The following is a 20929-nucleotide window of genomic DNA, read 5'->3' as shown; positions in this document are numbered from 1 at the left end:
GTTTTGCAGCAATTATAGAAATATTAGACCTTAGTTCTCGATTTTTTTAAGCATGTTCAATTCATTTATACTTAAAAACCTATCCTGTCACCCATCCATTCATGTGGTGTGTTGTCGTGGTGTGTGTCCCTCTTTGATTATCAAAGAATGTTTTCAAATTGGTCCAGGGCGTACCCCAGCGGGCACACTGCAGCAGAGTGACAGCAACGCCGTCCAATAGCTCCCCTCCCTTCAGTGCGTTTGTCCAATCAGGGCAGCGTCATGCTACCAGAGTCCCGCCTAGGTGAAGTGACGCTCGCGCGGGCTTCCTGTCCTAAGGGATTGTCTTGAACACTGCGTGAGATTCACCTAAACTGTTGCATCGTTTGTAGGGAGCGTTCTAAGGTACGGCCGGGTTTATGGACCAGATAGAATGTAGCTCAGCATTAGAATGAAGGAGAAGTAACGCAAACTCTCTGGTTTTTCTGCGCTAACTAAATTAGCCGCTAAACTCTGGATCGAAGGTGACTGGACCGTAGTCCCGTGCCTCCATCTCAACTCTTAAGATTGAGTGAGTTGAACTCTACGCACGACTTGTACATGTTATTATTGGTGGACTGGAGCAATGTTGTTGTCGTTGTCTGTCTGTGATCATTACTGAAGGTTTGCAAGCTGCCTTTTTAAAATCCCGAACCCCTTGTGTCTGTAGCTCATTGTTGTACACTAGTTCACTAAGTTGAGTTGATTATGCTTTGTGTGTTTGGCAAGATCAATTGTTTTTAGCTGTTAGCTAGCTTTCAGTTTGTCAGTCTCCCAGGCAGCAGGGTACATAATATACATGAATAATATGTGAAAACATGACGAACATCATTGAGTTTTTTTTTGTCAAGGTTGACACCATAATGCTGTGTAAAGTGTTATCACAAATTCTTGTACTTTCTATCTATACATAAGTAGTCACTGTCAAACAAACTCACACCCCTAAGTATCGTTGAAACGTATTTTGTTATGTTGTACCATCCTACTCTCAGTGGTGGAAATGGTATTCCATTTTTTGGGGGAAAAAACAAAAGTATCAATACTGCATGTAGAAATACGCTGTTACAAGTAGAAGTCCGGATTTCTAAATGTATTTGAGTAAAAGTACAAAGTATTGGTATTGATGTACTTAAAGTACCAAAAGTACGCATTGTGATGCATTGTGAACTTGTAGATTGCCTATTTTCAAATGGCCAAAATGTATATACTGTAGGGCTGAGGTGGGTAATGTATGTAGTAATAATCAAATTCTGCATAGTAGCTGAAGTTTTCAAATAATTGTAGTAGAGTAAAAGTACAATATTTGCCTCTGAGGTGGAATAAAAGTACTGAAAACGGGAAATACCTCCATTTTACTTAAGTACAGCACTTGAATAAATGTACTTAGTTACTTTACACCACTGTCCTACTCTTCATTCTGCAGTGCTCCTCCTAAAAATGTTCACCTGAAATCAACTTGAGCCACAGCTAGCTGGCTGTCTCCCCCCTCCATTTCACACCATGGCAGACAGTTTTTGCAACCTGCAGGACGAGGCATTCCCCAGCTTCCTGGACAACTCTGTGGGCAGCATCGGCCGTGCCACACTGGGGAATGTGACATTGGGCTCTGGCCCGGGCCTTCCAGTAGCTGCCTCTACAGTGGCTAAAATTAGAGATGGGGCTGACAACAGGTGGGTCAAAGCTCACTGGCTTGGAGGGATTTGGGTTGAGGTAGTACTCACTACTCACACTTGTGTCACTTGCTCAAACACATCACAGCCAAGCTGACGAGTTGGAAGCTAGCGGTACAATTCATAACCAAAGTTCTGTCTTTAATTTGTGTTGTTTCGTATTAAGTTGTAGTTTCAAACAATCAGATCATAACAGTAGTAATGGGGAAAACATGAGAGAGCATTATAATAAACAGTCTAGTATACAAGCTTTATTGTGTCCTATGCTAACCTAAGGAGAGAGGGGTATAGTTGCATTGATCAGCTGATATAGAATTTCCGGCTAATGATTAGAGTGAAGAAAGAAGGCCATGGAAGTGGTCAGGACTCACACAAGCCCTAAAATTGCTGAACGGCTGCGTGTCTATTTAGAACTAGCCTCGGAAACCCAGCCATTTTTTTTGTTACAAAAGAAAAAAGTCTGGGGGAACGATGCAGGAACGATGGTCTTTGAAGCTTGTTATCTCCTAACCATTCAGAGTGCAGAGGGGCGTCGCTCTAAATTTGGTGACGTCAGCCTGCTCCGTGCACAGACCGGGGGGGGGGGGGGGGGGGGAGGGGGGAGGGGGGGGGGGGGGGGGGAGGGGGGAGGGGGGGGGGGGGGCGGGGACATAGATTGGTGAAGCAATCGGAGGACGCGCCTGCTCCGGGCGCCTGGGTTTGGATCCGCCCTTCGAGACCATGGATTGCTCTCGTTCTCTCAGTCTAATTTAGAACTAACCCCTGCTCTTGTTGTACAGAGGGGGGGTCACTGAGGACTCATATCTTGAGGGAGGTCAGATGTCAACGGCTAGCTCTCGGTCCGCCATGGGAGATCAGGCAAAGTTTGCCCTCAGCTTCAAAGACGATTTGTGAGTATCTAAATTGTCTTTTGCCTGTTCTGCATGCTTTACGCCTACAGTCTTTGCAGCTTCATCCATTTTCACTATAATTTCCCTTTTTTTTCTTGATCATGCTGTTCTCCTGAACTCTTATCTGCTCTGCAGGGATGATGCAAATGAATTCTTAGCAGCCCATCGTATCTCTGACATGCTGGTGAAGGTTGACCTGGATGAGAGTGACGCCAGAGTCAAAGGGTCTATGCTGGGCCCTCCTCCCACACAGACGGGCCTGCTCTCTGGGAGGCCCACAGAACTTGGAACTGGTAAGAACTGGTGCTGTGGAGCTCAGCAGGAGGACCAAGGCATAACTCTGCCAGAGTTTGGAGCTCTCCATACCTGATCTGACTGACGCTGTGGATAAAAGTAACAATCAAAAATGGCTTGTTACAGCGTTTTTCAGTGGAGTACTTTTTGAGCAAGATTTCTTCTGACTGATCTGCATTAGCCATCCCTGTTATGTGCTTAAAGAAACGCTTAAAAAACACAAGTGTAGAAGTGAATAAAACTGTTAGTATTTTCAGGCTGGGATTTTGACTTCTCTATTTTCTCTGCCAGATCTCTCGACTGGGCTGCTGACATTCGCCCAGTTTGGATATAAGGATGTAAGTCTTTTTTTTTTCATACAGGTTCAAGTTTATTATCATTTTTTTTTTTACCAATAAAAGGCTAGTTGACAACCTACAGTACTATAAATCGATAAAGAAAGAAATAACAGTCATATTATACCAGCTTGTGGTGGCAAGCTAAAACCCTTAAAGTATACTGTCATAACTCATCTTAAAACATTACCAAACAAGAACAAATGAGTTACCGGGTTGTAAATGAATGCATGAACGCTTTCCGGCCCTCTGTTATTTGTAAATCTGTGCATATAAAACGTAATATCCCGCTGCAAACACACATATTCTTCATGGGTGGTGAGTAAAGGAGACAGTCAGGAAATGTAGACTACAGTGCAGTCACATTCACCGTATGTGACAAATAAACAGTTATCGCTTTTGTCTTTTTTGCGTTCTGGTGGGTGTCCCGGTGATCAATATCCAAGACCATACCTGGCATGGCCAGCGAAAGCCGCCTGTGTCGACTATGAGTAGCGATGTGGCTCGCTTACACGGTCGCCCAGAGCAAGGGAACATTTGCAAGCATATCATTGGCTGTAAATCGGCAAAAGCATGTCACTCAAACCAATCTTCAAAAAGTTTTGACATTTTTGACTCAATTTTGTACTGATCTTCACTTCAGCGACCACTCAGAGAGAAATCCAGGGAGGCAGATATATTGCATATCTGGACCGACAGTAGTCCAACATAAAATACAGACGCGATGTGTTGCATTGAGTAAAGGGAGAGGGTGTGATTATGGACTCACTCTGAGAAGTGAACACCAAAGTTGAGGCAAAATTAGAACAAAAAGTGAATATCTTCATCACAATCACTCATATTAAATAAGTATAATGTTATTTAGTCCCAAACTCCTTATGGGTATTTGTTAATACATTTACACATACGCAAACTTTGTCGTCTGCTTTTACCCATCCTATATTAGCAGTGGGTGCTATAATACAGTGCCCATAAGGGTTAAGTGTCTTGTCCACTGATAGATATATTGCTGTAAGAGTCTCAGAAGTCTGAATTAAACTTGAACTACTATCAATGTTTTTTGTCTGGCTGTGATACTGCAAAATCAATTTGGATTCATCTTGAATCCCTCAGTCAACCATTTCTCCCAATGGTTGTTAAACCTTTCAAGAAGCGAAAGTGAGGCGTTTAGTTTTGTCCCGTAGACCAATGTTTAGGAAAATGTTCCCAGTATGTTTCTTTCATGCTTTCTCTCCCTGGTGCAGTCTATGCAGGCCAAGACCTTCCCTGCCACAGCTGAGGAGGACAGTCCAGAGAGTGAAAGTGCAGACAGCAACCATTTAAGTGGCAGCGTCTCAAGTTTCCTGGCCAATGAGAAACTCATGTCTTTCGATAGCGTAAACAGTGACCTCACAGGTACCTTACCCAACGTAACTTTAAAAAACATTTTTGCATGAGTTACAAATTTCACTACTGAAAATAAGTTTAATGGCTCTGCTCATGAAAGAAACCGCACAGCTACTAAATTACATTCCAAAATGAATTCTTAAATCAAACTTAACTGCAAGAATGGATAGTAGTAGTAGTAGTAGTAGTAGTAGTAGTAGTAGTAGTAGTAGTAGTAGTAGTAGTAGTAGTAGTAGTAGTAGTAGTAGTAGTAGTAGTAGTAGTAGTAGTAGTAGTAGTAGTAGTAGTAGTAGTAGTAGTAGTAGTAGTAGTAGTAGTAGTAGTAGTAGTAGTAGTAGTAGTAGTAGTAGTAGTAGTAGTAGTAGTAGTAGTAGTAGTAGTAGTAGTAGTAGTAGTAGTAGTAGTAGTAGTAGTAGTAGTAGTAGTAGTAGTAGTAGTAGTAGTAGTAGTAGTAGTAGTAGTAGTAGTAGTAGTAGTAGTAGTAGTAGTAGTAGTAGTAGTAGTAGTAGTAGTAGTAGTAGTAGTAGTAGTAGTAGTAGTAGTAGTAGTAGTAGTAGTAGTAGTAGTAGTAGTAGTAGTAGTAGTAGTAGTAGTAGTAGTTAGACTTAGACTTAGGTCCTCCCGTTCCTATTGGAACATTGGGCGACGAGTCCTCTCCATTTACTCCGGTCTCTGGCGACTCTTCTTGCTCCGTGCCAGCTGACACCCATCTCGCTTAGGTCTTCCTTAGCTGTCTGTCTCCAAGTCTTCTTTGGCCTCCCTCTTTTCCTCTTTCCACCTTCTGGCATCCAGTCCATTGCCACACTTGCCGGTCTCTCTCTTGGTAGTCGGAGTACGTGTCCAGCCATTCTCCTTCTCCTTTCATCGACGATGACAGACAGTGGTGCTACCCCTGCCCTTCTCATCACCTCCTCATTGGTGATGTGGTCTCTCCATGAGATCCTCAGGATGGATCTGAGGCATCGTCGGTGGAAGACATCCAACTTGTTGGTGGTGTTGGCTGTCTTCATCCATGTCTCACAGGCGTAGGTCGCTGTTGGGATGACCACTGACATGTAGAGGCGTAGCTTGGTGGCCGTAGAGATGGTTTTAGACGACCAGATGTTGCGGAGCCGTTGAAACACTCCAGCAGCTTTTCCAACTCGGTTATTGACGTCTTTCTCCACGTCTCCTGTGTTTGAGATGTTACTTCCAAGATACGTGAAGTTGTCAACATACTCTATGTCATGTAGGCCTATAGTGAGTGGTGGAAGGTGTTGGTATTGTCCAATGGTCATGGCCTTAGTCTTTTCTTGGCTTATCCGTAAACCGACCTTATCTCCGTGCTCATGGAGACTGTTGGTCAACTCTTGGAGTGCAGGCTGGGTATGACTTAACAGAGCCAAGTCGTCCGCAAAGTCCAGATCGGCCAATCTGCCCCCTCCCCACTTGATACCGAAGTTTTCCCCGGTGACAGACTTCCTCATCACAAAGTCGATTGTAATGATGAAGAGCAGTGGTGACAGAATGCAACCCTGTCTTACACCGGTCAAGATGTCGAAGTCATCGGTTGTGCCATAGTTGGTTTTGACTCTGCAAGTGGAGTTGTGGTACAGGGACCTGAAGATGTTGACGTACTTGGGTGGTACACCGTACAGCTGGACGATCTGCCACAGTGATTCCCGGTGGATGCTGTCAAAAGCTTTTTTGAAATCGATGTAATTAATCATGAGGGGTGTCTGAAGCTCTTGGCACTGCTCGATGATGTTGCGAAGAGTAAAGATCTGTTCGGAGCAGGACCTTCCCTTCCTGAAGCCAGCCTGCTCTTCCCTTAAGATGTTGTCCACCTCCTCTTTAAGGCGTTGGAGCAATACACTGCAGAATACCTTGCCAGGGATAGACAGCAGTGTGATGCCCCGCCAGTTGTTGCAGTCCGCGAGGTTTCCCTTCTTGGGCAGCGTCACAATGACGCCACGTCTCCAGTCGGCTGGAACTTCTTCAGCATGCCAAATCATGTTGAAGAACAGGCTAGTGAGGCTCTCCACAACTACATCCTGGCCGTGCTTCAACAACTCGGCGGCTACCTCATCGAGTCCCGGTGCCTTATTGTTTTTGAGGCTCTTGATTGCTCGGACAACCTCAGTCCCGGATATCTCTCCTGAAGTAACGTTCAGAGTTGGAGCCGGTGTTTCGTGATCGAAATTGAAGAGCATGGAAGGTATTGGCTGATTGAGAACCTCCCTGAAGTGCTCCACCCACCTTGCCTCCTGCTCTTCATCGGTCAGGAGTGCCCTGCCATCCTTGCTCCTGATTGGCACACCGGAGCTGCTCTTGGAGCTGGTTAGCTCCCGCACAATCCTGTACAGCGTTTTTGTATTGTTCTTCTCCGCTGCCTCCTGTGCCTCTCTTGCTTTCTCCTCTAGCCACCGCCTTTTATCATTTCTGCAGCTCTTCTTCACTTCCCTGTCCAGACGCCTGTACTCCTCGTCTTCCATCCTCCAACTCCGGAGCCTCCTTTTCTGTTCTCTTTTTATCTTGGCCACCTTCCGTTCATCGATCAACTTCCATGTGTGGTCTGTTATCCATCTTTCTTTGTTGGTACCCCTCCTTCTGCCTAAAACTGCCTCTGCAGTCTCAGTGATGGCATGCGAGAACAGGCTCCACTGCTCCTCAATGGTTGAAGGATGTTGTGGCACCGCAAGCTTCTTACTCAACTCCTCACGGAAGCTTTCTGATATGATGTTATTCTTCAGCTTGTCCACCGCGTAAGGTCTCTTGGGCTGCACCTTTTCCACCTTCTTTAGCTTCAGCCTGATTTTACCCACCACAAGGAAGTGATCTGATCCTACATCTGCACCTCTATGGGAGCGAACGTCTAGCAATGACGAGCGCCACCTTGTGTTGATGCAGATGTAGTCCAGCTCATTCCGGGTCCCACCACCAGGTGAAACCCAGGTCATCTTGTGGATCTGCTTGTGCCCAAAAAATGTGTTTCCGATACTGAAACCGTTGGTGCTGGTTAGCATCAACAGCCTCTCCCCGTTGTCGTTTGTGGAGCTTGCAGACCCGTGTGGTCCCACTGTGGTGTTAAGGCCCCTTCTGTCGTTATCCAGTTTTGCATTGAAGTCTCCAATCAGCATCTTGATGTCATAGCTGGGGATCTCTTCGAGCACGGTTTGGAGCTGGTTGTAGAAGGCGTCCTTATCTTCTTCTGAGGCAACTTCGGTTGGGGCATAAACTTGCACGATGGTTACTTTGGCATGTTTGGTGTAAAGCCTCGCTGTGATGATGCGTTCATTCACCGGCTTCCATCCAACCAACGCTTTTGCCGCATGGCTGGAGAGGATGATGCCGACTCCATGGGTATGGTGGTCTTGCTTCCCAGAGTAAAGAACAATTGCTCCATCAACCATGAGGCGCCCCTGCCCTGTCCACCTCATTTCGCTAACGCCTAAGATGTCCAGGCGGTAGTCTTTCATACTCTTCAGCACCTGGTCCATGCGACCAGTAGTAGTAGTAGTAGTAGTAGTAGTAGTAGTAGTAGTAGTAGTAGTAGTAGTAGTAGTAGTAGTAGTAGTAGTAGTAGTAGTAGTAGTAGTAGTAGTAGTAGTAGTAGTAGTAGTAGTAGTAGTAGTAGTAGTAGTAGTAGTAGTAGTAGTAGTAGTAGTAGTAGTAGTAGTAGTAGTAGTAGTAGTAGTTTAAACATTTAATTCAGTTAAGACGCAGATGTTGAGAAACTGCATGATTGAGAGGGCTAGGTTAAAGAACGTGGCTTCATCTACAGATGTTAACCTGGTTGTGTCCTTGGTCCACAGATGATGACATTGATGTGAACAATCTGCCTGACGAGCTGGAGTTGTACTCTAATAAGCTGCTCCCTCCTTCCATGCAGAGAGGGAGAGTGGAGGGACAGGAGATTCCTGCTGCAGTAAGCCTATCTCTACTTTCCCCTCCCTTCCTTTTCTATATCCTTTTCCTCCATTCTGTTCATCATGTTCACTTTTTTGCACTTAGGCAGAGGCTACTTAATAGACATTATTATTATGTAGAATGTACATTATTGACTCAGCTCTCGGAATGAGAAAATATGTTTATTCTATCTTTATTGGTTTGTAGAGACTACCAGCATTCTCTGATGCTGCTGCCTCAAACCTAGGCTTTGCAGAACCAGAGAAGAACAGATACCAGTTCCTCGATGACTATGATCAGGTGATCAGACATAACTTGTGAGGACATTCTGTTCATCCATGGCCATTCCCTTATGCGTCACTGTAACTTTCACAGCTATTATAATTCTGTGTGTTCTGTGTGTCACTCCAGGAGGACTTCCAGATGCCTGATGTGCGGCTGGCCGCTACAGGCATGGACTCATGTCCTGCCAGCGATGAGGAGGACACTGAAGATGAACTGGAGGTGGCCAGGAGGAACAGCCAGGCTCCCAGGACCAGACTACTGCTGCCAAGCACCTCCAGACAGCTGGTGGGAGTTTAGAAATATATGGTGTAGGGCTGAATGGTATTGGAGAAAATGATTATTGCACATGCAGAACGCAGTCGCGTTCATACAGTCGCAGTCTGTAAACATTTTGTAAATGCTGAAAAATAAATGACTCTGAACAAAGAAATGGCAGTGCTGGGCAATACCAGATGTTAACGAGTGGGATTAGTTTGATCCGCATGAAAGATTTCCCTTGGCGTACAATTTGACTTTATTGATGTATCTTTGTTTCTACATCTGCACGGCATCAGAATGCCTTATGTAGGAGGTTTGCCGGGGAAATGTTTAACTTTCTCTAATGAAAAATCAGAGTTCTTCCAGGCTGTTGGGAAATTACAGTGGTCAATAATGCAATTTAATTTGGTGTGGAACACTCTTTGGCAGTTGTGATCAATTTATATTCATTTGTAATTTGAGTACTTAAAGGGGAAATCCACCCATTTTCAATATTTAACTATGTCATTAATATAGCATAAAGGAGTTGTGTGGAAATAAGAAAAAAGTTCCCCCCTTTCTGTGTTGCCTTGAACTGGAGGATTGATTGTGGGTTTAACATTGCAAATTACAACGTGATGACTCATCATGTTGTAATTTGCAATGTTAAACCCACAATCAATCCTCCAGTTCAAGGCAACACAGAAAGGGGGGAACTTTTTTCTTATTTCCACACAACTCCTTTATGCTATATTAATGACATAGTTAAATATTGAAAATGGGTGGATTTCCCCTTTAAGTGTTTCTTTTGTCTCTTTAAATAGTTGCACATGGTGGAGAAGGAGAAATATTGGGGATTGATGATATTTGTTGTGCCCTGCCTAGATTCAAGAATACAACTACAACAGATAGTGATGTCGTGAACAATGGGATGTGTGTATGTATCCTGTAGTTTCATAGGGTTCCCAGTGGCATGGGTTGGATGTTCAAGGCCCCCATGAATCTGAAGCACTTCCACGTGACGGTGGCATCATTGACAAATTCTTTGTCTTTATTCTAGCTTAGATTAAAACCCATGTTGTAACAAGTGTATATTCTACATTCACTTTAGCTAGCAGGTAGACGTGTATCACATTATGAAGTACATTGGTGGTATTGACATTTTGTTTCACTCTCTTTGTTGGAGCAGGTTGGGGAGAGTAACCGTCCCAGTTTCAGACCGGGATTAGAGGGAGGCAGTTCTGATGACGAGCCTTCTAGTGGCCGCGGAGGCCCATCCCAGACTGGGATTGAACACAGACGGTCTGCCGAGGGACAGGTCATCAACCCCCCTGTCACGGGTAAGTAGGATACAGAGTCTAATAACGGAGTGTCTTGCCTGTGCAGCTGAAGCTAAATTAATTAATAATGTGTAGTCCTTATTGCTCACGTTTTAGTCATTTCCTGGTCTGTATAAGTATGGAAATAAGAAAAAAAAAGAGTAGAAAAAAAATTATGTCTCCACTTTCCAGACTATTGACTTATAATAACTGTACCAAATCTACACATCCCCCACCAAATTAGTTTAAAGAGAATAATGCAATATGTCTGAATTGCATACATTGCATCACAAATAAAATTGTGACAAATGCTTGTCTGAACATTTATTCGTTACGCAGTGAAGTTATTAGGAACTGTAAACTATATTTTCTTCATAAGGAAACCATAATTGTATGGCTGCATTCATCGTCGTGTCCATGGACACAGTGAATTGTGCTTCAAAGACGGCACTAACATTTAATACTTTTTGTATTGACTCATTTTCAGTCCTTATTTATAAAAGAAATTAATGGGGAGAACAATAATATATTTTTTCAATATATTAAATAATGAGTATAGGTAGGACCTTATCACTTAGTTTACTTATTTGTTATGTTTTACTTTATAAACAGCCAATGAAGCAAAGTCAGTAGAGTCCTCTTTTCTAGTTCACTGGTGATTGTACATGAACATCACTTATGTTGCTGTAGGGGTTGAAGGTATACAGTTTAAGTTTACATGACAAAAACTCCATAGCATTGTCTAGATTTGGTGTTAACCAATTTCAACATGCTGTCCCTATTTTGGGCATGACATTGACATGACATTGTAGGCAAAAAAGATTTAATAGCCTACAAGGTCTCAATGTTAAATGGTACATTTATATAGTGCTTTTTTCCAAGGCGCTTGTTAGCAATGTGTCGCAATGTGAGCTTGTAGATGTTTTTGCCACTTGACACCGTTTCAAAGCAGTGGTTAAGTGGTAATTGATTGGGGGGTCAGTTAGGGGTTAAGTATTTTACTAATGGACACCTCGACATGTAGTCGGGGCAAGGAATAGAACCAGGGACCTTCTGTTTCCCAGGTGGCCTTAGGTGGCCATAGCTGAATGGGTAGAGACCCATTCAGCTATGGCCGCCCCAGCAGGTAACAGCCTTGAATCCCCTTACATAATACATACAAAGGCAGACATTACGACCATTAACGTCTTTTGGGATATGAGTTATTTGGCATGGAAATTTCCGTTTTTTAATTCTCTATAAAGCAGTCATTAAATGAAGGCCAGTTCTAAAGATGGCACTTACAACATTTATCGTCAACATCAAATAAATGGCGAGCCTTCGTTCAACATCTTTATTAGTAATACTGTATGGAAAGTGAAGTGAACTATTATGTTTCTCTGGATTGGGATTGTTGGATTAGTTGTTGTTTTTTAAGCCTGTGATTCCTATCTTTCATGAACAACTGCGTCACAAGGCAACATGTCTAAACCCTTAGCACCTGTTTGTGTTTTATGTTGTACAACATCAGGAGACGGAGGAGGTGGGGACGGGAGCAGTGGGAGTGAGGATAGCGGGAACGACGGAGGGGTGTCGACCCTCCCTTACGCCCCAACTGCCCCTCAGTCCACCTATGATGTCCTGCGGGCGCTGGGTATTGTGGGTAGTAGTGGCGTTGGAGAAGACGAGACTAGTGATCTGAACACCCTTTCAGGACTTGGAAGAAATGGCTTCTCCAGACACACTGAGGTAGTGAAGAGATGCTCTAATCAACACTAGTCAGTAGTCACAGAGTGCTTTTAAAGTCCTTGTCATGTCTTATCCCTGGTTCATGCATCTTCTGAAAATTGGTATATGGTAGGAATGCAACAGTTCTCTGTATAATATCGAACAGTACGGTACACCTTCCGTGTTAGTTTGCATTGCTACTTTAGATGCATTTCATACTACTGAATTCATTGGCACAGCGGAGATGACTCCTCCCCGCGAGTAAATCTAATAGTGTCGTTTCCCAAAAATAGCCGATCTACAAACATTGCATCACGTTGTAGAGAAGCGTTTTGTTTTGGTGGGCAACAGATTAATAAATGATCATATCAGTAAGCCTACTGCATTTATGTGTAACCAAGGTGATTACTTGACTCCAGGGACATCACGGATGTCAAAGGTGTGGGGGTTCTAGCAAGGAAACTATTTGCACTTGCTCTTGGGGCATTTTGGGGGCCTTTTGCACCTAGTATATGAGAGAATTAGCTAATTGCCAAAAATACTGGCTCATTAAGTAGTTTTCTAAATTTGATATTGTACTGCCTCTAGCATAATTGCATGAATTGTAATTTTTTTTTTAATGTGTGTGTTTCAGATGGGAGACCGCGTGGGTCCTGTGGGAACAGGAGAGATCAGTTCCTCCCAGGGACCCTTAGGGGGATCTCATAGACTGTCGCCAGTCAACTGGAGCATGACCTTGGACAGACAGGAGGTCTTGGTGGGTGCTGCTGTAAGGCAGAGCTATAACTTTACCATGTCTTGTCAAGAGTATAAGCAAATATTAGCGGAGGAGATGCACCCACCCTTTTCACCGGTTATATCACAATACAGTATAATACACGACGAGAATGCAGTGTGCATGTGTGTAGAGTTGTTTGTCCTGTCCTTATTAACTGTATGTGACTAGATCACATTGTAGACAATAACTTGCCAAATCCAAATAACAAATGAGAGTTAATCAGTCGCAAGGTAATTTGGTTTAATTAAATATTTGCCTCCCAGGATGCCATGGACAGTACACAGAGTGGACCTGCTACAGAGGCAGCAGGGTTGGATTCTCTCTACCTGAGGAGTGGTGCAGGACACTGGAGATCTCAGGACACGGCTAACGCAACAGTTAGCTACCTGCAGGCCACACAGAGTAGCTTCCACCTCTCCAAGGTACAAGAAGAAATGTCATTATCCCATTAAGACCGGAAAAGCATTGGTGTAATTCTTTTTATTTCTTTGGCTATTCAAAAATAGATGCACAACCTCATAGCGCGGTACCGAGTGCCGCGCTAAGAGCTTGTAGATTTGTGCAAATCTTTGAAGATATGTATATTTTTTTAAAGAGAACATGTGTAACTCAAATCTTATTGCTTCTGGGAATTCTACAAAAATGTCCTCTAAATCCTAACAGTTTTTTTTTTTTTTAAAATGACTGATGCGTTCCCAGTCTTAATGGATTAAGTAAGAACATGGCAATAGAAATGTTTGCTATGTCCCATCCATATGTATCCAGTCATGAAAATGTTGTTATATTGGTGTAGATACAGGCATAAGCTGATTTCAATAAGAGATTTCTTGCCACTAGAGGGCAGCAAGTAGTAACTTCCTGCTTTTTATGTGGATAGACTGTCTTGTTTTCACATGCATAGATTATCATCTACAATATAACTTTCACACTTTAAACAAACTTAGGTATTTCCTGGTTGTACACAGGTAAACGCACAGAGGGATGCACGTTTTGATCTTTTTTTTTTGGATTCTCTGTACATCACAATTAACATTACAGAGGGTCATTTTATTCATTTTTTTTATTGAAAAAATGTTACTTATCTCAGCCAGATGGATTTATGTTTTTTTGGAACGTTCGAAGGAGGTAACTTTCAAATAAGAAAATATATTCAACTGGATTATATGCAAATAAAATGGAATTATAGGGTTACCAGGAAGCTGGACAAAATGGATGATTTGAGATGCCACTCAACAATTACACTTCCACAAAGAAAATCTGCATCTTATCCTGTGTTTCATAACCACTCAACAATTAGTTTCATTAATCTGTCAATACTGTATATATGAACATGAATGAAAAATAGTATTGGCAGTAATGTTGTGTTATTGATAAGATAAGAACCCGAGATGTCTTGCCCGCGTGATTCAGAGGTGTTCACAGGAACTATAGCAATCGTTCCAAATATCCTTCTGTGGACAGCGTTGGAAGGTCCTGAGATTCCGGATCTGCGTTGCTGATAATAATTGAGGGAGGTAGTGTTGGTCTCTCTGGACTAGGGACGCACTTTACACACTGGTTATGTTCGCTCCTGCCATTGTGATGATGTGGCGATGAGTCATCATCAATGTCCAAATATGGAGTCCCTGATCGACCATGTCCAATCTACTGTGAACAACCCTGGATGACGTGAAAGCCTTTATAACATTGGTGATCATGCAAGCTTTAGAATAACCACACTCCTCCGCTCACTACCCCTCAGAGCATGCTTTGTTTGAATCTGGCCTATTTACATACATTCTGAGAAGGGTTGGGACATTATGTAACTTACTTGTAATGACCATTACCATGCTCAATTATGATTTTTAGATGATTTTATTTCAATCCTTTAACCTTTTGTGCTACCTACTGTCCCTAAGGTGCAGCCCCCAGACTATGATGATGATGACTATGATGAACCTGACGGCACCAGGCCATCCCTAGGGTTAAGGGGGGGACCCTGCGGTGATGCCAGAGCGGCTGAGCCGCCAGACAGCACCAGTGAGGAAGAGAACAACCTCCTCTCCACCTCCCTGGAGCCCAAATATTTCTCTCAGAGCTTCCACCAGGAACAGGAGGATTCTGATGATGGCTGGAACCACTGTCCGGAAAACCTGGAACAGGAGTTTCAGCAAGGTCAGAGCGAGGTTTCTGGTGGTGTTTCTGGTTTGGTTTTAACACATTGCCTGCCAGAGTTTTTTCAGATTTTTAGCTGTTGCCTGCCAGGGTTTTGCCATGTTTTTGGTACCTGTTCGCGTAGCCACAGATTTTTTTCCTCCAGTATGATTGATCCCCAGATGGTTTCTAATCACAGATGAGATTCAGGTGTGGTTTCACAAATGTCAACGAGGTCATTTTGACCTCGTTGACATGTTTGGTTGATGTTTCAATATAGCTCAAAAGCAGTAGTTTTAAACCAAAAAACAAAGTGAATTGTTTGTCCGTTTGAATTTTAACATTGAAGTGAATGGAGCAGCAAATCTTCGAACATTTTTAGCTCCTAATCTGTTCATAATTCGACAAGGGTTGAAATTATAAAAAAATGCAAAAAAAAAAAAAAAAATGTTTTTTTTGAAAAAAAAAAATTTTTTTTTCCTTTTTTCCAAAGACGTATATATACGTCTTTGGCAGACAACAGCTGATAATTAAAAGACGTATATATACGTCTTTGGCAGGTAATGTGTTAATAGTAGTTGTAGGTGGTAAAAGCAATTTTGCGCCTCCTAGAAAATCTTAAATTGCAATGGAAAAATCCCACACACATTGTTCAAAAGGTAGACTTGTGAATAAAGCATCTCGCTTATCAAAATCCGCCGGTCAATTTGACATTATTGTGACGTGTGTGTGTGTGTTGCAAATACTGGGAAGAGAAACGTGACAAACATTTGCCTTGCTCTACTATACTATATAAAGGTGAGCAAGAACAATACTGTGGTTGTCTAGAAGCAACCACACTAATAAAAACACTATTTATAGGTAGTCTACATTTGGTTTAAGTCATCATATAGGAATGTTGTCTACATAACATGAGTGGGAAGTCACTGCATTGCTCATTTCTTTAGGTGCCACTCAAAGTGTGGTGTACCAAAACGAAGAGGGAAAGTGGGTGACGGACTTGGCCTACTACTCTTCCTTTCAGAAGGAATTGGATGGCAATGCACCACAGGACGCTGGCCACTTTCAGGGCGAGGACTTTACTCCTGGCTGTAAGCACCATTTTTTGTTGTAGGGCTTCTGGAATGCTTTTTTTTAATCCTTGAAAGTATCTTTTTTTTCTTTTTTACTGTGAACATTTACTGTCGCTAATTGCATCACCTATTATACAGGTAATGCCCTTGACAAGATCATCGAAGATCAAGATAAGTTCGATAAAGAGAACCCGTTCATGCAGGTTTGTCAGCCGTTTTTACTGGAACTCTTGCATGCTTAATTAAAAGCCATGTGCTGGATTTTGCTGTCTAGTGTGATGCTAACTTGTGAATATTGCAATTCTCCCTTTCCTTCAGGAGGAGCAGATAGAAGCAGCCAGCGGGAGTCCCAATCTAGAGGACACCTCCTGGAAGCTGCCCACCAACAGCCAGGTCCTGATGAGGGCCTCCCAGGTGTCGTCTGAGTTTGATAGGGGGAACCAGAGCTATTTGCGTCTCTCCTTAGGGGAGTTCTTCGGACAGCGCTCTGAGGCCATGGGCTGTCTGGGGACTGGCAGTGATGAAGACTGGGTCAAAAGGGTCAGTTGAACACTTTTCTCCAGGTTGATGCTGGAATAACAATTTGCTCTTTCCATTCCTTCCATAGCACAAGTTGGCTGTCCATGGTTGTGGTTAGTCTAACGCAAATGCAGGGACATTATCTACACCGATCTATAGATTGATTGTGGCGCTGCAACAATATAAGTGGTAGTATGTGCACTAAAGAACATTTTTAACAGACTAATGCACAAAATGCCTGTCTGTCGGTCTCCCATTTATGACCATTTACATCATCAGCACAATATCGGCAGTTTTTGATGACACGAGGGATCCCTGTATCGCCACATTTAGTTGATCGGTTATATGGTAATGGATACCGTACTGGTACTATTGACAATGGTTATAACGGGTACTTGTTCAACAAGTACAACGGGTGGGCATGTATTCCCAAGTAGGCCGGTGCCCGTTCCAGAGAAGGCCAGTGCGTATCTATCTGGTGGGTGCGCATACATGCCCATATATTAGATATTTTTCTAATGTCCGACATATAGCCGCCGGACATTGGACACAAAGAAAAGGTTGTGATTCCCTCCCATATTGATGCTACTGTGGTGAAGCAGTAGTTGGGACATAGAGCAACACTGGGAGACGTGACTGGCTACTGACAAGTTCTTCAAAACAAATACATATTCCACAACCAATAATGATAAGTTTCTCTCATAATATAAAGGAGATTGTGTTTCTGATAAATGGTGGTGCTGCAAGCAGAATACATGATTCTGCTGTTATAGAGAAGAAAATCAGTATGAATAATTGAGTCATCAGGAATTTGTTGCCATGTGTTTGCTTTCTCTGGTCCTGTTTTGAATTAAACTATCTTGAGCTAGTGGGTCATAAATGGTTATGAAGAGGACGACTATGACATCAACTACATTTTTCTTTATTTCTCCAGCCCTCCTTTGGGTACATAATCACATCTCCGGAGAAAAGGGAACCATTTCCTCTGCTCCGTCCATCAGAGTTCTCTTCCAGAGACGCATCTATTCACAACAACACCTTTGAACTGGGTGAAGCAGACAAAACTCTGAACCATGGTGTGTTTACACTACAGTTGATTACTAGTTGTAGAAGTAATGATGCCTCAGATTACATTACAGTTGTGTTGTAGAAGTAATGATACCTCAGATTACTTTACAGATGTGTTCTACTTATGAAAGTAATACTTCAGATTACTTGTTTTTAGTTTCTTTAATGGATAAAATAAAGACATGTTATGCTGGCATTTTGACCGTGCACTAATTAAATTTCCCTTCCTCACAGAGGACCTGGATAAGACAATTGAAGCACCAGGTGATCGAATGTCACCTAAAGGTGATACTGATCCAGAACCTTGTGACAAAACGAAGGTACAAAGTCCTTGTTGACTCCCAGTAATCGACAATGCTGTGTTGAAACCAGGATCTGACCCACCATCCTTATTCCAACATGTAGGACCGCTCAGAACCCAGTGTGCTGCCAGATGACCCTGGGGCCTCCGGCTCGGCTAACCAGAGCTACGTCTCCCCCAACGATACCAACAGCAACCTGATGCTGAGTATTAGCACCATCGCCTCAGCCATTGCCGATGCCTCCATTAGCGCAGACCCGTCTCATCTGGCTGCCATGATCCTGGAGCTGTCTAAGAGGAGCAGGGCCAACAACCAGCCCAGGCCTCCTGGACCTGCTGTCAACATCACAGAACAAACCGCCCCACTTCAAAATGTGAGTTATCGGATTCATAAAGTAGCCGACAGTTGCCCACTTTCACATGGTTTTCAGACCATTAATTTTTATACTATCTTATGGCGTTGTATTGAAAATGAGCTGGAAATCTGCAACGTTGGTACTTGTCATGTTGGTTGGTTGTTTTTGTACTCTTTGTGTGGCATATTTAAAAAAAATGAAAGCATTCATTGAGATGGAATATGCACCTGTCTAGTTTACACAGTCAAATACATTTGATTTAACATCTCAACAAAAATAATGTATTATAATAATTTCACTTATTTGGGCCTTGGGTGACTGTACTATTATGAAATGAGATTGAGAACCAGTTTTTAAATTCCAATACATAAATTATTGTACAAGACTGACATTAAGACTATTTGTTATGAATCTGTATCAGAGCTGTCCTTAACTCTCGACCCTTAAAACAGATCCTATGATGAAATCTGAACAGTTACATTTTGCCTCTACTCTGTCCAATATCCAGACTTACTCGCAACTGGACCGGAGTGCCCTGATGGACACACTACAGAGAAGCGCATGCGCTGGGGAGCTCAGTGCCTTTGACATAGAGAAGTACCTGAGAATGGCTGATGTGTCTGGCAGTAGTAATAGTGGTGATGCCTCCGTCGCACACACCACGTTTGATCTAAGTAGCTGGGCCGACAACCTCAACAACTCTCACAGGAGGTCTCAGGATGGATATCTTGTTGAGGAGAATAGGAACGCTGCCCAGCAAGCGGAAGATCATCTAAAACAAGGGCCCTCAAATGGGATAGGTGAGGAGAGCGATGGTAAAGGAGGGACAAAAAACACTAACTGCACTGCAACACACCAGTCAGGATCTGGTCCAAATGCATCGTCTTCAGGTAGTAAAAGTGAAAGGAGAAGCTCTATTCCTCGCCCTAAGGCGAGCTGCATACCCACACTACGGTCCAGCTCGGCTAGAAGGTCTGTGGGCTCGGGGCAGCCCTCCGTTGTTAAGACTTCTGCTGCTAAATGTGCCTCTGCAGCTGCTGCAAAAACTGACGAAAGGACTCCGGGCACCTCAAACAGGAACTCTACAGAAAACAGAGACAAGTCGGTGTCCAACGACACTCAGTCTTCCTTACAAACTATGCAGCATAGTAAGGACAACCATGTCATTTCTCCCGGTGAACCGGGAACCTCTCCTAACACGAGGAAAGGGCAGTTGGGTCTGCAGGGTCTCAAAGCCACCTCTCCCCCTGCCCAGAGGCTGAGGGTTACAGGTCAGCAGCAGAAAGACAATCCTAGCTGTACTCCAGAGAACAAACATCCACTCAGGAGTGCTGTAGGTTTTCTGTCACCACATAGCTCTGTGGAGAAACACGTCGGCTTCTCTTGCCAAACCCCCAAACCTCCTGCACACAATCAATTTGGTGAGTTGATTGCTGGATTGCTTAACCTTTTGAATGTAATTTCTGGCTTTGGTATAGACAGTCTGTTAGGTTAAATGTGAAAAACCCATGTCAACATCTTGTCAGCTGTTTATACCAGTAGGCTGTGGTTGGTTCAAAGTAAACTTAAATTAACTGGTGATAATGGATAGTAATCATAAGACGGCTAGTTAGCTAGCTAACTTAACTGTTACCGTAGGAAATTACCAAGTTTGAGAGAAACAGCTTATTGACTGATTATTAACATCACTTGTCTTTGTTCCAGAAGTGTTTAAGGGTTCTTCCATGCCCTCTGCATTTGTTATGGAGGAGACCCATTGTAACTTCAGACCGTCCACCTCTCCTCTGACCCAATCGTCTCCAAGTCAGACATCCTTCCCCAGTGCTGATGGGTACTGCATTCACATGATGTCTTACATGAAAGAAATCTGTTCATGCATGGTTCTTACTTGTTTAGAATATCAAGATGTATGCTATTATTTTAGATAGCCTACTAATGCGTGTGCTTAATACAAATTTGTACTAGTTGCACACTGAGTTGATGGAATATTACTGGCAGAGTTCAATCGTGTCCTTGTTCTTTAAACGGGTGCTTTGCTGATTTTTAACCTAAATCCTACTGTTGTGAATGTAAGGAGATAATATTGTGGCCAAAAATACCTCATACCGTATTCTGTGTATTTCTCTGGCAAATGCGTAAATATTTAAAAAATCATGCCAAGCAACATGTTTGATGTTATCGCGCAGACATTTCCACATTTTTGCAGAGAAATACACAGAATACATGAGGTATCGTTTTGCCACACTATGTATATGATCACCTCACATACAGTGCAAGAACAATAGGTTTTACGTTCAGAATCCACAAAGTGTTCCTTTAAATACTGTTTCTGGTTCTTTTCTGGTTTTGAGCTAATGTGTGCAGGGCAGCTGACTAGACCTGACCCAGGTTGCCATCATGACTGTACTCATGATCTGTGGCATTCCCTCCCTGTGTTGTGTTATCTTATCAGGACGGTGTCATCGCCCCCCTCCAGTGCAGACAGACACCAGGGCTGTGAGCTCTCCCCACAGTCCACCTGCTCTAGTGACAGTCCCAGTCTCAGCAGGCTCACATACATCTCAATGAATGACAGCACTGTTATACCCACACCGGAGAGGAAAAAGGTAAAATGATATGGGTGATGTCGTGATGACATACCAGCTGCCTTAAATTGTCATTAAATATCACTA

General features: G+C 43.1%; 1 protein-coding gene across 4 annotated transcripts in view; it reads left to right on the top strand.

The window, feature by feature from the left end:
* The first annotated feature begins 353 nt into the window (after positions 1-353).
* The window catches only part of cep192 (centrosomal protein 192), a 43687-nt gene continuing 23111 nt past the window's right edge, over positions 354-20929 (top strand). For 2 of the 4 annotated variants that reach the window (XM_084053262.1, XM_084053259.1), the window contains exons 1-23: positions 354-550; positions 1442-1688; positions 2468-2578; positions 2714-2871; positions 3164-3210; positions 4452-4602; positions 8388-8500; positions 8689-8781; positions 8893-9051; positions 10193-10343; positions 11833-12050; positions 12664-12798; positions 13071-13229; positions 14706-14961; positions 15888-16031; positions 16152-16216; positions 16332-16553; positions 17467-17608; positions 17835-17920; positions 18006-18275; positions 18766-19678; positions 19962-20088; positions 20710-20863. In XM_084053262.1, coding sequence (XP_083909388.1) covers positions 1519-1688; positions 2468-2578; positions 2714-2871; positions 3164-3210; positions 4452-4602; positions 8388-8500; positions 8689-8781; positions 8893-9051; positions 10193-10343; positions 11833-12050; positions 12664-12798; positions 13071-13229; positions 14706-14961; positions 15888-16031; positions 16152-16216; positions 16332-16553; positions 17467-17608; positions 17835-17920; positions 18006-18275; positions 18766-19678; positions 19962-20088; positions 20710-20863 — 4044 coding nt within the window. In that variant the 5' untranslated portion in view covers positions 354-550; positions 1442-1518. The remainder of the gene's footprint in view (positions 551-1441; positions 1689-2467; positions 2579-2713; positions 2872-3163; positions 3211-4451; positions 4603-8387; positions 8501-8688; positions 8782-8892; positions 9052-10192; positions 10344-11832; positions 12051-12663; positions 12799-13070; positions 13230-14705; positions 14962-15887; positions 16032-16151; positions 16217-16331; positions 16554-17466; positions 17609-17834; positions 17921-18005; positions 18276-18765; positions 19679-19961; positions 20089-20709; positions 20864-20929) is intronic. The other 2 variants (XM_084053260.1, XM_084053261.1) reach the window with 2 other exon arrangements.

This window comes from Gymnoscopelus microlampas (genome assembly GCF_963454915.1).
Source record: "Gymnoscopelus microlampas genome assembly, chromosome: 3".
Lineage (NCBI taxonomy): Eukaryota > Metazoa > Chordata > Actinopteri > Myctophiformes > Myctophidae > Gymnoscopelus > Gymnoscopelus microlampas.
Note: the sequence above shows the minus strand (reverse complement) of the source record. Positions and strands in the feature narration are given on the sequence as shown.